We start from the raw sequence: 16763 nt of genomic DNA, 5'->3' as shown, positions 1-16763 counted from the left end.
GACAGTTATTCGGCTCCTGTATGCCCTTGATGATAAACAGATGTCAAGGCAGGTGATAAAATTTTTGTCACACACAGAAGAAGTTTTAGCCACAGCTGTACACCTGATAAACACACCATTTCTCAATGCCCCCCAAGAAGCTAAGATAGCTGGTAATCCCTAATGTAACACTGGTGTGTCTAAATTATTAACACGGAAGGACTTTGGGAACTAAGAACTTAGGTATGAGTATAAAGCACTTACACCTGTGTTGTCCAGTATAGCGGCCATATTGAGCACTTGGAATGAAATGAGTCTAAATTGAGATGGGCTTTAAGTGTAAAGTACACACTGATTTCAAAGACTTAGCCCAAAAAATGAATGTTAAAACATCTCAGTAATATTTTTATGTCGCTGCCATGTTGAAATGATAATATGCTGTATATATTGGGTTAAATAAAGTATATTGTTGAAATTAATTTGACTTGTTTTTACTTTTTTAATGTGGCTAGTAGAAAATTTTTAATTATGTATGTGGCTCCTGCTGTATTTTTTTTTGGATCGTGCTGGCATTAACAAACATGTCTATAATTTTTTTAATTAAAAATAAAAGTTTACTTTTAGTTTATCTGTTCTTACATAGCTGAAATACTCTTGTTAAGAGTTCGAGATTAAATTTTAGTTTGACTTTGTAGTTGTTCAGACTGGCTATTATGTTTCCCTGTTTGATACATTGTATGATCATTTTAAAGCTCTTCTAAGGAAAATGTGTTTGTTTAGACATAATTTTATTAATTTTTTTTGAAAGCAAGAGATCCAAATGACCAAACTTAATGTGAAGGGACATTAAAACATAATTTCATGTAAGCGTATTTTTCTATCAGTAACTTTTTTATCCTATCAGTAACTTTTTAAGCCTGGATAATCTGTGAATATCTTTAGCTCAATTCTTGGCATGTTTTCAAAAATGCTAAACTTTAAGAAACAGTACATTAAACGTTTTTTTCAAGCTTTATTTGAATTAATATTCTTGAAAACCAGTTGTGACTGTGATAAACAAGCATGAAGTTGAGTTGATGGAAAATCATCTGTTTAAAATTTCAACACGAGGAGAGTATTTAAGAACAATATTTTCTTAATGCTGGTTATATTTTTTACCTTCCTAGTCACAGACTTTGATCCTGAGAGGTATATATTTCCTATTGCTTCTGAACAAATTACCACTAATTTGATGGCTTAACACAACACAAATTTGTTATCTTACAGTTCTGGAGGACCGGAACCAAAATGAAGTCTCACTAGGTTGGCCAAAGTGTTGGAGGGCTGCATTCTTTCCGGTGGCTCGAAGGCTAATCGACTCCTTGCCTTTTCCAGCTTCTGGAGGCGACCCACATTCCTTGGCCTGTAGCCAGCCCCCTTCCATCTTCAAAGCCAGCAATAGCCAGTCCAGTCTTTCTCAGGCTGCTACTGTCTGATTCCGACTCTCCTGTTTCCCTCTTTCACATGTAGGCATCCTTGTGATTACATTGGGCTCCCCTGGATAATCCAGGATAATCTCCCCATCTCAAGATCATTAATTGAATCACATCTACAAAATCCCTTTTGCCCTGTAAGGTAACATATTCACAGGTTCCAAGGGTAGGACAACTTGGGTGGGGTGGGGGACATTATTCTGCCTGCCACAAGGCCTGTTTATCTTCAAAGAAAAAAAGAAATCCTCTTACCTCTAGGTTTCATAACAGGAGGTCCCGCAGTATCAACAGGGCCTTCTTCATCCTCTAATCTAGGTGAAGATGCCTGTAAAGATGGCTTTATTTTCATATTTTTGGTATCTCGATTAGCATTTCCTTTGGAGTATAAGCACCTTTCTTTATGAAACACTTTTAAAGTATTTGAAAGTGAAATTTTATTACAGAATATTAAAGCCATTATTGAGAAAAATCTTTCACAAACAGGTTTAAGGTTGAACTTGGTCATTTGCTGACTATAAAATGTCAATCTTTATGAAATCACCCTGCATTATTTTGGATATGCAATTATTGTGTCGCAGATGTTCTGTCAACACATTCCAGAAAGGAGGGTCATAGAACACATTTGGCAGTTAGATTTGAAAAAAGAAAATTAGCCGGACTTTAGGGCTAATGTAGTTTTAGTAAACACAATTCTGAACTTAGATTTTAAAACTTAATTTCTAATGTCCTCACCATTAGCTGTAGAAAGAAGCTACATGGAAGAAGGCCTTGTTGATGCTTTGGTGCTTGGATAGTTAACCTCAGTTTGACTCATTTTTTTTTTTTTATCATCAAAATGAAACCAACAGGTTTATTGTTTCTTACCCCATGGTTATATTTAAAAGACAAACAAGTATTATGTATGTATGTATTGGTACGTATGTCTGTGGGTATGTAGGTAGAGACAATTATAATGCTCAGATGAAAAACCTAGCTTTAGTCTCCACATAATGTTATGCAAGTACTAATTTATTAATTGAACCCAAGGCATAAAATGTATGAGGCTATGACAATCAGTTGGAATACAGCTTATAATACTTCTAAAATGTGATAGAAGAACTCATCACTATCTCACCTTTCTTGAAAGGTTTAACTTTCCAATTGGAGGATTCTCCAGACTTGGAGAACTAGTTTCCTGTCTTTAGCAGATCTAGTATAGATGACAAATGGTGTAATTAATCATTAACTTGCCCTTGTATACCTCGAGTCGTCAAAGTGGCTGTAACATGTTGATATCAAAATTTGTTTCTGAAAATGTGTCCCCATTGATACTTTTAACACATTGACATTTTTAAGAGAAGCATTACTAAAATTTCCCGTTAATATTCCATCCCAGGCAACATAACATTTAAAATTTCTATCAGCTTAGCATTGTATTTTTAGAGTTTTTGTGGTGATAATCCAAATTAAAGGTAGAGATAATCCATTGGAATCCCCCATAGATCACCACCCAACCATATAATTATTAAAATGCTGAGTGATCGGGTTCTTCAGAGTGACGGAGTTGCTTTTATAAAAACTTAATGAGTGATGCACATTTACCATCTTGATTAAGAACATGTTTTGTATATATAGGAGTACTCGTTTTAAAGCAGGACTTCGGTAAAAATAAAAGGTTCCAGGTTATCCTGCAATGAAATGCTCAAAGGATGCTAAGGGAACAATGGCGCTATTGGGAAATGAGGACTTTCCTAGAAAACCCTAAGGATTTACCACTTTACGGGTGTAAATAGCTTGAGAAAATTTTATAGTTGCAGAGTGGAAAGATGAGGATAAAGCACCTAGAATGAAACCGATATAGTGCTTGATGAAACAGTTGTATAAGAATACATAGTAAAATGCCGCTGATGTTGAAATTAGCATTGTGATTACTACCCACTCTTTTCAAATATAATGTGAATGATAGAGTAAAGTAGGTTAACTCCTGGTCTCCTGCTTTGTCCACTTAATGAATTAAAACTTCATGGGTTTTTTTGTTTTGTTCCCTCCCGCCCCCCCCCCCCCCTCCCGCCGGTATCTGCAATGCACAGATAAATTAATTCTAACTCAGGGCAGCAACCGTGTTGCTGTTTCTGGTATTCTTTTCCTGTTGAATGGTATGCAGCTGACGGGGATCTCATTTCCAATGCCTTTTGACTATTCCTTTTTCATCTATATGTGGAAAATTACTGATACATTTAGTAACAGATGTAGCCTTCAGCAAATGTATAACTTAGGAAAATTTGGATAAGCTATTTTCTGAAATTCAGCTGAACATATTTTTACTCTCTGCTAGTCTGGTTATTAAAATCGGCACTGAAGAAATGTCATAATTGACCACTGCTTACTGAGAGTTTCATTTGCTTAGATGAACAATAGTGCTTTTCTTTACCACATTCAATACCTACAGAATTATACGTCAAGATTATGTCTTAAATTGTCCTGTTCCCAAAGGAATTAATGCTGATAAAAGCAAGAGGCAAAGTGTGGCTAACATGATTAGACCTAAAAATCTCATTATATAGTGATTATATCTAAATATCAGGTTTCCTATAGAAATTAATTATTTTTTAGTGTCACATAAAGGGACATGTATGTTATTAATGTGAATTGAGAGAGAAAGGTAGCAGTACAGGTAAAAAAAATATTCAGATTCTTTGTTGAATAATTCGACCCGAGTAACTGTATGCCTATAATTTTGGTCTGGCCTCACATGCTTTATGTTTTATTTTATTATTGTTATTATCGTTGTTAATTACATTATTATTACTACTACTACTACAGTTCTTTATTCTTTTATTAGATTTAATTTCCCTTTACAAAATATGCATGGATCAAAAACGTGACTTTGGGAGAGTATTGCTGAGTTGTTGCTGATGTCAGTTTCATATTGTGATATTTTTTTCTCTATTTACCAAGAGATCAGTATTTCAATATAACGATGTGCATGTTTTCCCCCCTTCTCCCGCTGCATGCAGGGATTCGGGTTCGTAACTTTCGAGAATAGTGCTGATGCAGACAGGGCCAGGGAGAAATTACACGGCACCGTGGTAGAGGGCCGTAAAATCGAGGTGCATGTCTTCAATAATTCAATTTCTGGTTTATATTTTGATTTCTGTTTTCGTGTATTGCCTCAACTTATTTCACATTTGGAACCCTGTCTTGTTTGTGTGTGTGTGTGTTTGTGTCCTTCACCCTCTTGCACTGAAATGTATAAAAGTAACATTTCTGTCCTCCTCCCCCACCTTTTTTCTTGTTGTTTGGGGGTTTTAATTTTGATTTACTCGAATGCGTATGTATATGTGTTTTTCATTTACTTTTTTCTTCCAAAACGTTCATCCTTCTCTCTTGATTTTTTTCCTTTGCTTCAGTTTGCGAGACTCCAAATTCCTGTGATTAGGCCAAAATAAAACTAACTTTAAAAATGTCTGCAACTCTCCAATTTATAACATTGTGTCCTGTAATAAATCAAGGGGCCAGCCAATGTCCTCTCTCTGGGGAGGCCAGTTCGCCTCCATGTGTGTATGATAAGCAAGGGATAGAAGATCGTAGCAATTGTGGGGAGGGAGGAAAGATTCCACAATTCATGTAGTTGTCAAATATATTTAACGTCAAGAATTTCAGCAGTTAACGGTAAAATCCTCAAAGGGTTTGATGGTTACCTGGTGAATGTACTGTTATTGTGATTGAGTCAGCCACCAGGTGTTCACCAGCCCTTAATAAGGCAATGAAGGTTAACTGGCTTCTTTCCCCTTTCCCAGTTTTTAAAAGTATAAAATATAAAAGCCACCATTTTGAGTAAGATGTTTGCATATTTTGCTTTTTTTCCCCCCCTCCCTTTCCAATGGTTTAGCATTTAGGGCCCTTCACTTGACTCACTCTTTCCATGGTAACTATACACAATGCTGGCGATGGTGCCCGTTGGCGGTAAGTGAAACCAAAGCGCTAGAGAAGAAGCTTTATCAAATGTAATTACAAAACAATTAAATAAGAAGGAAAAGTCCATCTGCCATCTCACATTAACCCTACAAAATGTGATTTGACTTGTTGCTCCTCCTCCTTCCCCTCCCCCCTTTTATTTTCGATGCTGTTGAGTAATGCCGCCTGGACTCTGGATGTACATTGTTTTGTAGCAGTCTGAGCTGTTTGATACTGACGTCATGGTGATTTTTCCCCCCTTGCACATCTTACTCAGAGTTACTGAACTCCGGTTTGGCTGGTTTTATTAATGCACTTCCTGCCCCTACTTCCTCTCCTACTTTTCCTCTTTTCCGAACCTGTTTAGAGCTATGACTGTTATTCCTTTGACCTTGACAGCTCTCCTTCCTGCCCATGACACCTTTCCTGACTTTCTCTTTTCTTTTCCCCCACCTTTTTGTCCTCTTTACCCAAGTTCTGTACCTGTCCTTTTCCCTCTTCCTTTCCTGCCCTTTCTCTCAGTTATATGCAGCTCTTGGTCTCTTTTTGCTGACTGGTGGTTTCTGATTGGTTCTGGCCATTTTTCTTTTAAGTGCTTGGGTGCATTCTGCTCTGGCAGCCAGTGTCAGCTCTTGCCCATTCTAATCCTTGTCTGTGAGAGCCTTGCCCTTTATTTTCTCCCTTCTTTCCAAAGTCGATTGTTTTTTTTTTTTTCTTTATTTGTGTGTGTGTGTTTTTAACTGCATGCTCTCAGTCTCATCATTGTTGTATTCCATTCTTTCTTTTTAAATGTGAAATGTTTGTATTATTTGGTGGGTCAAACTAGAGTAAATGGAGTTTCAAGCTCTTTTCTTCATGTAGTAATATTATCACTATACAAATCCTAAAAGATAGTAAGACATGTTTTAGTTCCAGTTCTACCTAAAATTGGTCTTTTTATAACACAATTTATCAGTCTACAAATTTAACATAATGTAAATCCCCAGAGGCAAAGTAAGATATATATTCGAATGTTTTATAATTTCTTTTTAAAACTGGCCTGTTCTTTGACCTCACAATACTATATAATCAAGTTCTATGGTGAGGCTTCACCTCCGTGCAAGAGCTCTGAGGCTGGTTCTGACACGGGCCGCAGTATCCTGACCTCTGCGCCCCGTTCATCTTTTCTTCATCAACACCGTCTGTGTAATACCTGCTTAGCACCGAGAACGCTTTATGTTATGCCGTTTATGATAAGAGTAGAGAATACCATAAACAAAAGAAACCTAAGCTTTATTTTTTTAATTAAGTGCCTCACTTAAAAGCCTTCTGAAAACTTTGTTCATAAGTAGGTAGACCACAGAGTCTAGAAAATTCTGAAAACCTGTCAACATGGTAATCTAAGTCCCTATATGTGTTGACTAACTTCAAACAGTAAAATCTTATATAAACATCCCAAAAATGCTGAACATGAGAATAAAGAGAAATCCTCAGATTCATTTTCTTCCTGCAGATTCATTTTCTGACCCATGTGGGAAGCCTCTGTTTTATTAATGAACTCCAGAGTTCATATGCAAACAGAATTGTTTTCAATTTGTTTTGTCCCCATATTTTCCTTAATGCAGAGACTTCTCTGTTTAAGAGCTTTCCAAAGAACTAGCAAATGTAATTTGTCTCTGGATACACGGGGCGGTAAAGTCGCCCTGGTTTCCCATTTGGAGACTAAGAAACTGCATTTTACTCTTGTTAGCCTCATTGAATAATAAATACTTTAATTAAAGTACTATATATTAATATTTTATATTGCTATATTATTTAAATCAGTGGTCTCATTGTAAACTGAGTACTGTGTTACTGGATGAGCAACTCCATGTTCCTTAATGTGGTCTGCTTCCTCCCTCCCCCTCTTCCTATTTTTAGGTGAATAATGCTACAGCACGTGTAATGACCAATAAGAAGATGGTCACACCATATGCAAATGGTAAGAGCACAAGTCATTTTCAGAGTGATGTCAAAGAGTCTTGATTTCAGTCTCAAAGTAGTTTGTTTCATTGACATTGAAGTATTTTCTTTACCTAGAAGGGTATTTTATTTTCAGAAATTAACTTTTTTCTTAGAATGAAGCTGAGGTTTTTAGTTATTAAGGTGTTACGGTCGCAGTAAAGATCATCTTGTATAGTGGGAACATGTCATTTGAGGTAGAACCCACCAGAGCATAGAGCACCCCCTTTATAGCTGCCATAGTTCTTTGTAACCTATTAGGCTTGTCGGTAACTCCCCGGATGCCCAGGAGCTCTCCCTTTTACTACTGATTTCTACTCATCTGAGCGTGAGTGGAATGATTCTTGACCCTTTGTTCCCCTTTTTTCTAGCGGTAACAGCCGTGAGTTATGTGCACGTGCGTGTGTGTTCTATTTTCTGTTCCATGACTACGTGTTAATATAGTGAGTTTTATAAATGTTTTTCATTGAGAAGGAAATTTTCTGTGACTATTTTATCTAACAAACACTGCAACTTTTACATCAGTCGTCAAATTTAATCTAGACTCATGAGATGGGATGTAATTTTAATCTTTGGCATAATAATGGTTTTGCATATTGTGTTTTTTTAGGACCATCTTGGCGGGACCATCTTGGTCCTGAAGGGTTGGGGGCCTGAGGCCTCCAGCTCTACTTTGGTCTGAGCAACTCCTCATTCTCTGTTGTATATTTTAGAGTCCTACATAAGATTTATCTAGAATAAAAGGGAAATTTTCTTTTTTTTAATTGCTTCGTTAAAGTTTGAACCTACTGCTAGAGTATGACAGCACATGCTGGCAATGTCTTAAATAGAAGTGTATTAGTATTGAGTCTTATGACGTCTTCAGCAAACATGTAATGTCGCCTTTCAAACAGTTGATACAAATTAGCGTGATTTGCATTTTCCCTGGTCATTTCGGTGGTGTGTCATGTGATACCACCACTCTCACGTTACCTCTTGTTTTCTTCTTTTCACGATCACAAAAACAGAGGTGTCTACAGTTTTGATTAAAAAAAACAGTGGAAACAGAAAAGGAGGACGAGGCAAAGTACGTCAGATTTCCTTTAGAGCCGGGGAGAAGGTGTGGCAGAAAGAGCCGCTGACTGGCATTCAGGGGACAGACGTTCTACTTCCAGACTGGACTCTGCATTTTACTCTGTGACACTGGGCCCGTTTCCCACCAAGCTGATTCTGTTTTCATCGCTATAAATTAGCAGTCACAGAATTTTAGCACCAGAAGGCTCTTTAAAAGTCATCAAAACCCAACCCTCTTCGCTAATAATTATTTTGGAAATGAAGCCCTGAGCGGTATTATATTTACTCATTATCCAGAGGTGATACCTGTCTTATAGCTCTCTTTGGGTTTTTGTGAAGGTCAAAGTGACATAAGCAACTGTGAAAATATATTGTAAATTGTACAAAAGTAAACATTTTCAGAATATTGACAGCACATTGTTGTGTGCTGTTATAAGGTGCATTCACTGTGTGCATTTTAAAGGGACTGCTTAAGTAGTAGTCTCATTGGTAGGAAGGAAAAGGTCATATTTGAATATTATTCTAAAACAATACTTAAGCCTGATGGAGCCAGACCTACACCTGCAGTGTTAGAGGTTCTGACAGGAGTGTGCTAGGTGCCTTTCTGGTGAATTCTCAGTCAGCCTTTTGGTTTTCGTTGGTTGGAGTCACTTGATTTGTCTGACATTGCAGAACATTTGTGCTTTTACAACTCCAGTAGGATATAAACCCAGATTTTGCCAAATTTTTTGTAGAATAATGAAGAGGCATTGTGAGCACATTAAAATAATGAATGGGGATTGGATTGACTCATAATGAATGGGTTTTCTCTTGAATAATGTCTTTGCTTGTAACCATTTAAACCTGGTAATTGACCTTTTCTTCTGTCCATTCATATCTTTATAGAGCAGCAGTGGCACAGTGTTAGGCCCTTAAGCTAATATAAAAGAAGTAAACCAAACAGCCAGTCTTAGGAAAAATAATAGGGCATGTTTGCTTATGAATAAAATTCAGTAAATATTTATTAATGTTTTTATACGTAATTCTACTCTTTAATGATTGGTAGGCAGTAGTACATTTTTTTCTAACACTCGTCATATTCCTATAAATATAAAAACAGGAATGAAGAAATACATATGACACCAATGCTAATGTTTGGAGATACTTAAATGTGTAAGCTGATGTTCGACAGCAGTCTAGTATCCTTTAGCTAAAAGGTCTGATTAACTTAAATGTGTTCATCACACACCAAAATCTCAGAAGACACGCACTGAAGTTGGGAATGTACCTTGAGTTTTATTGTTGCGTGTCTCTCCTTGTTGAGTCGATTAACTCCAGTGAAACCCCAATGAAAGGAGATTTCGGCTTACCCCAGATACCGTCAGCATGGTGTAATTGAACATGAGTGCAAAGATCTAGGTCCAGTTTGAATTCACTTGGAGGAGGCCTGTATAAAACAACTAGAGCAGTAAACGGTGTTACGGGGTGATATAGAAGAAAGTACATCACAGTGTGGTATAGAACGACATAAACTGCATTCTGCCTTTTTCCTTTTCCTAAACAAAGACTAGGACGTGAGGCAGTTCTGTGAGAGACACTATACCAAACCCCAGGATTTATTTCTATTTCTTTTTCTTTTTCTCATTCCCTTTCCATCTTCCTCCCTCCCTCCCAATTTTTTTTCTCTGTCTCCCCTTTTCCCCTACCCTCCCTACCAACCCCCTCATTATCCCTTTACTGTGCTTGTCCGGCTTACAGATAATCAGGTCTGGAAATGTCATCACCATCTCATATAAACCCCACCTGGGATTCTAAGGAAAAGTTGGTGATAAACAAAAATAAACCCAGAGTTGCCATCTTGAACATTGCTCCTTTTCCCTGTATTCTTTGCCTAGTCTTAAATGCTCACTGTCCTCTCTTCCATTTCAGGTTGGAAATTAAGCCCAGTAGTTGGAGCTGTATATGGCCCTGAGTTATATGCAGGTAGTATTTAAGTTAATTTTTCCATGTGTGCTAATTAATTGTAACAACATCTGTTATTTGTCAACTTACTATCCCTTTGTAATCTTTTGGCATTTTTTAATTTTTTTAATGCAATCAGCATCCAGCTTTCAAGCAGACGTGTCCCTAGGCAATGACGCGGCAGTGCCCCTGTCGGGAAGAGGGGGCATTAACACTTACATTCCTTTAATCAGTAAGTAGCCTATGTTGGCCTGCCATGGAGTCTGACTGTAGTGAGGGAGCAGTGATGTGCTAGTGTTTTTCTTTGAAGCATAATCCACAACTGAAAAGGAGGCATTGTTGAGAGAGAGAAATGATGTCACAATGCCCTGTCCTGCTCGGCCAGTGCTAAACTCTTTCTGACCAGATGTGAAGATTGCCACAAAGCATGAACAGTTGGGAAAAGCAGAGGGTGGTGAGGGCATGTAAAGAACATTTTAATCTGTACTTGATAATAAAGAAAACAAAAGAAGTACATATTTGTGAAATGTATTATATGTGTTCTCAGCAAGGCAGCTTTGGGCCCTCAGGTAGAGAGTATCATTTTAAAAGCACCTCCAGTATTATTGATTATTCTCAGCTCTGTCGCTATCTCTAAAGTCATTTTGACCTGAGCCATTTTGTTCTAGCAAAAGGTATAATTAAATAGAGTCCAGTGGACACGGAATCAGTGTCTGCGTGCCTTCCAGAGAACAGCACGCATAAGATGCACCCTTAAACGGTGTCTGCCTCTTTGCTGATACAGGGCCACTTTACATTTCTCGATTCAAACATTTTAGATAAAGGAATTAAGTTGACTAACGAGATGAAATGTCTAAAGACTATTTCGTGCCTTAGAGTTTGGCACCATGTAAAAATAAAAGAATATTCTTATAAAGAATAATTATTATAAGCACATAATAATGTTTGGAAACAAGATTAATAGTTAGCCTGTTAAAGAGTTTATATCAATTGATTTAAACTGCCAGCAGAAATTAAAAGTCTCGTCTCTTATTATGGCAATAGTTCTCAGAGCGTCTTGATCTGCTTCTCAGCAGCTTACATTGTAATGCCAAAATTGGGAAGGAGCAGAGAAAACTCACTCCAGATTTCTGATGAACAAGGCATGGAACCATTAATTGTTGCATATCGGGTCTCTTCATTTCTTTTTCAGAAAAGATGTGAACATACCTTTTAAGTTTTCTATAGTTAGTTCAGAGCAAGTTATGATTGTATACCTGCTATTGAATGTAAGTTGACATTTCTGTCATATTTTGGGTCTCCCTTTAGTTCCTGGCTTTCCTTACCCAACTGCAGCCACCACGGCGGCCGCTTTCAGAGGAGCCCATCTGAGGGGCAGAGGGCGGACGGTGTATGGTGCAGTCCGCGCGGTACCTCCAACAGCCATTCCCGCCTATCCAGGGTAAGCGTTAGATTCCAAAATAAGCAGTTGGACAAGAAGATACCATGGCGCTCATAACTTCTGGGACATTGCCGTGCCACATAGCAGAGATTCTATGAATATTTGCAAATTAACGGATTAGGTGGCAAGAAAAGAACCAAAATACACCATCGTCAGAATGTAACAGATATCAATATATTATATAAATCTTCATTTTGGCCACCTTAAGCCCTCACGATAGTGGCTTGAGACAGTAGCCAGACCGTCTTGTGTTTACTAGCAGTGTGTTGGCATGGAGTTCACTCAGCATCGCACGAGTATGGATTAACACTACTGCAGAGAACCAAAATAGGAACTCAAGATTGTAGTACAAGTCTGCATCTGCTGTGTTCACCCCTCATCACCACCCTGGGTTGGGGCTGAGGCTACCACGTCTGCCCTCTCTTTCGGTTTCACTGCCTGGGTGGTGAGCAGCAGAGCTAGTTACCCACAATGGATTTGCTTTCTTTGTAGGAAACGGATTAAAAGAGGTTAATTCAAAGATGAACCAAGTCCAATTGAATCAAGGGAGAAAGGGAGAAGTAGGAAGAATTAAACTACAGTTGGCTTCTGAATGATGGTAAAACAACCGATGTAGCTGAGCATCCCTCACCCTTTGATTTTTGTATGGAGGGTGTCTCATGCAGTGGAATGATTCCATAGCAACAAATAAATCCTTTGTTATTGAATGGGGGAGAAGGAGTGAAGACGGCAGGTTTTGTTTTTAGTTGTTTCTCAGTGTCAGCCTTAAAAAGTACATTATTATAGTGGACTTTTTATAAGTTAGTTGTATCAAGGACTTTCCTTCTTCAAAGATGTGATATTTGTGTTCTTCATCTTTTCTCTCCCTATGACAGGTTTTTTTTTTCCTTATTCTTACTGAGGAATAAGCATAGTGGCAGGGAAGCCTATTCATTGCTACTTAGTTAAACTACAAAGGGAAAGAGCCTCCTTTGTAGATCCTTTTTGAACAGCAAAATTGGCTTTAAGGTGTGCTGATTTAGCGTTCATTCATAGGCCAAATGGACATGCCATTAGAGGTCCTCCATTGCACAGATTTAAAGCATTTTTATTAGACGGATTGAAATGGGCAGGCTCCAAAAGCCACTGGAAGGGAACTGCTTTAGAAATAAACCTTTGTTTGCAGTTATAGGTGATTAAATCCCATGCATTCCATCATCTTCATCTTCTGCCATTACTTACTTTTAATTTTATCCTTTTTTCTCTCAACTTGCCTTTGACCTTCAACCTCTGACATCTCTTTTTAAAAAAGTAAAGATGCAGTATTATTTCATCAAGAAATAATTCAAGTAAAACATAAAAACAAACCTTTTGGCAGTTCTGCACACTAGGAAAATTGTTCATGAAGCGTCTTTCATTTCAATCCAAGAGAGTTTACCGTCACATTTGCAAAGAGATACTGCTCCCCAGAAACGTGGGACTTCTTTATTTTGTAATATTCCTGGGTTACTTTATAAAGCGGTTGAATTCATTACTATTCAGTGTAGGTCATTTCAGTATATTGGCCAAACTTGAGAACCCATTCTCTAGCAAGTCTGCGTCAGGTACATATTTGCTCAAAGATATTTTATCTTTATGTCTTAGTCACATCAATTTCTATGCATTACATTGAACACTAATTTCCCATGTTGTCTTTTTTATTAACTAAATCACCCGTTTACGTGGAAGATGGCAAGGAATAAGTCCAGTATTTTATGGGGAATGGCCTAAAATTGCTTCTCAGCTTAGTAAACTAATTTCATCATTAATCGTTGTGTTCTAGCCCCCTGTGGCATTCGATACAGGGAATATTGGAATTCTTCTAGAATTTAGGTGAATATTCCCAGTGAGTGATGCAATGTAGGTAAAATTTATTCGTGTTTTTAATGCCACCACGCTTCTCGATAGAAGAATTGTTTTTAACCTTTGTCTCTTTCCCCTTACTGAAATTGTTGAAGGTAACTAATCACCACTTGGCTTTTGCATTTTATCAGCCTTCTCATTATGAGCAAGTCTCTGTTTTACAAAAATGCAGTTGAGCAGCCGATTACTTTCTAATATCATTCTTTAACTGCAGTTGGAGACTATGAAAAACTAAGGGAACATCACAGATGAGTTTCATTTGCCTGCTGTGTAATACAAAAGCACAGCGTATTTGGGGCATTGCAAAATGTGACCATACTATCCTGTAAACAACAAAATGTCATTGGAAGTAGAATTCAGGAACTTTTCTGCTACCTAAAAGAAATAAGTGATTTCATATTCAAGTTAAAAATATGACTTGATGACCTCACTCGCTAGCTTATTTATTGTAACAGAGAAGCCAGTGGTGAAAATTTCCAGCTTGTTTAGTTGAACAAACAATAAATAGATCTTCTAATGTAAAACAGCCAAATCTCGATTTAACAAATATGAAGAAGAAAGTCTTATCTTTTTTTCTCTACCCCTATTCTATGTCTCTTGGTCCCAAAGTAATGTTTTGGGGAAATTATATGCACAAAACACCTCAAAAGGTTTGACATCTATATTTTAGTTATAATAGTTTAGTATTGCTCAGGATTAAAACAAGTCGTGTATTTTGTTTGATACAAATTAATTTTCGAAAATTAATTTGTATCAAACAAAATACATTAAACCCTTCTATTCCTAATCAGCTACGTTCCCAGTTTTATTCTTTTAGATAAAACAGGTCATGCCCAGAATTTCAGTTAACAACTGTATTTTTTAGAATTCCATGAATTATTGTTATGGTCAAAAAAGAACCCTTAAAATCTTCCAGTTACTCCTTCCCACTCTGGATTATATTGTTACTATCTGGGATCCCCACTGCACCTTTCAATTCTTGGACCTTGGACCAATCACCTTAACCTTTAGCTCATTATCTCTGCTTGTGAAAGCAATGCATTGTGGGTATTTTTGGTTGTGTTTTTTTTTTAATTACATTTCTCTGTTTACTTTGGTCAGAATTGATTGACTTGTTTTTCTGAGGTGTTGCATTGGTTCTTAAAATGCTGAATAATAATACTTTGCATGCTTGTGTGATCAGCCAAATCTTATCGCATGTCTAATGTGCAGGATAAAAAGCAGGTGATGTATGGATATCAGAAAAAAATTTACATATTACTATAAAACTAATAGAAAATACTAAACATAATTTTGAAACAGACTTTTGCCTACGTCCTGCCCTAATGGAATTTTTTGGGTTCATTTTCTTTTCATGTTAAACCCCTCTCCATATGCCAGCCCTCCCCCCACCCCCACACACACACATATACACATATACACATATACATACACACATACACACATACACACACACACACACCTTTTGAAGCTCTTTAAAGAAAAACTTCCTTCTAGGTCAAGCTTATTTTTAAAAATACTCCAGGTTTGAAAAGTTGGTGTTTCCAATCCAGCAGATTTCCGGTAGCTGTATTGGGCCCTCTGGGAATGCTGTTTATTGTTTTTAATCTTAATTACCAGCCATGCAGGTTGTTCATTCCAGGTGTTCATTCCTTCCCCTCCTCGCATGTCCCGGAGCTGCCTAACGAGTGTGCACCTTCACATTTTCCTAACTGACTTGCCATGGCCCCGAGCCCAGGTCATGTATTCATACATCACCTGCCTGTGTAGAGCGCATGTGCATGCTGCCGTCCTCAATAACCGGAATGTGTTTCTGTTCTTTTGTTTTTTGTTTTTGTTTTTGTGTGGATTTTCTGCAGTGTGGTTTACCAGGACGGATTTTACGGTGCTGACCTCTATGTAAGTACACACACTGGGGCCTTCTTGACCCCATCCCCTGACAAGCCAGCCTTTTTTTTTCTGTTTCTTTGGTTTGGTTTGGTTTTTTAAAATATAATTTATTTAATTTTTGTTTTCTTTTTCCTTGTGGATATATATATATATATTTATATATTTAAGAATGCAAGCATGCTTCTCTGCCACTGCGCTTGCCCCTGGGTGCAAAAACTAAGCCTTTGGGTTTCCTGATCATTGCTAGAGTCAGTTTACTGGACATATTCTTTTCCCTTCCCTATACCTACAGATGCTCTGTGGATCACTAATATATTTTTGAGATGATCAGCAGGTTTAAAATCTTTTATTACTGTCGTATCATATGCATACATAAATGGCAGGATAGCTTAGCCTTAAACCAACTCTTTCCCTTTTCTGCTTTTCTACTCATTTCACATCCCTCTTTAGGTCATTAGAGTTTCGATTGATGTAGATGGCAGTAAACTTTCTGAATTGCATGTTTTCCTATTTTATATACTTTGAGAGAGCGCTGTCTTGCGAAAGTGGAATAAGGAACTGATGCAAGTAAAGAGTGGGTGGTAATGAGAGGAAACTAAATGTTCAGTTGCTTAAGGCCTTTCTTTACCAGAAGGTCCACAGCCAGTGGGTCTCTTTTCTTAAGAGCTGTGTAGAGTGGCAGAATTAGCAACCTAGACTCTTCTTATAAAGATTGGACTGTCATACAATAGTTGTTGATTCTGCCAGTCATGTTACCATGTAATCTGTTACTTAAACTATATAACTATAGTTTCATGATTGGATTGCCACACATTACTTAAAATGTGAACAAAATGATCTAACTGACAAAGAGTCAAAGTTTTTGAGTTTCGAAGTCTTTTATTGGGACCTCTCCAAATGTCCTTTTTCTGAATGCAAGCTTGGTCTAACCACCAAGTCATTGAGAAACAATTTTGTAAGAAAACTTGTCGGCTTGAAATTATTCCTCGATCCTAGGTTACAATTGTTTGGAAATACTTTCTCCACCCTTACCTCTCAAAAGCAATAAAGGTACCATTGTAGTGAACTATTTCCACAGCCTGCCGGAGATTCTCTGGCAATCTAAAAATGTTAATGCATTTTTAGAGTACACTCTGTATTTCATGAAGTAGATGATCCTCCAGGGGACTGTGGGTGACTGTACACACCTC

At 37.5% G+C, this 16763-nt stretch overlaps 1 protein-coding gene across 17 annotated transcripts in view; it reads left to right on the top strand.

Annotated features, from left to right (window-relative positions):
* The window catches only part of RBFOX2 (RNA binding fox-1 homolog 2), a 252781-nt gene that overhangs the window by 222209 nt on the left and 13809 nt on the right, over nucleotides 1–16763 (top strand). For 6 of the 17 annotated variants that reach the window (XM_023527392.1, XM_023527396.1, XM_023527390.1 and 3 more), the window contains 5 exons: nucleotides 4448–4540; nucleotides 7287–7347; nucleotides 10329–10382; nucleotides 10501–10593; nucleotides 11658–11802. In XM_023527392.1, the coding sequence (XP_023383160.1) occupies nucleotides 4448–4540; nucleotides 7287–7347; nucleotides 10329–10382; nucleotides 10501–10593; nucleotides 11658–11802 (446 nt within the window). Of the gene's footprint in view, nucleotides 1–4447; nucleotides 4541–7286; nucleotides 7348–10328; nucleotides 10383–10500; nucleotides 10594–11657; nucleotides 11803–12294; nucleotides 12332–15542; nucleotides 15583–16763 lie in introns of those variants that run through there. The other 11 variants (XM_011387275.1, XM_011387270.1, XM_011387294.2 and 8 more) reach the window with 5 other exon arrangements.

This window comes from Pteropus vampyrus, unplaced genomic scaffold (genome assembly GCF_000151845.1).
Source record: "Pteropus vampyrus isolate Shadow unplaced genomic scaffold, Pvam_2.0 Scaffold16, whole genome shotgun sequence".
NCBI lineage: Eukaryota > Metazoa > Chordata > Mammalia > Chiroptera > Pteropodidae > Pteropus > Pteropus vampyrus.
Note: the sequence above shows the minus strand (reverse complement) of the source record. Positions and strands in the feature narration are given on the sequence as shown.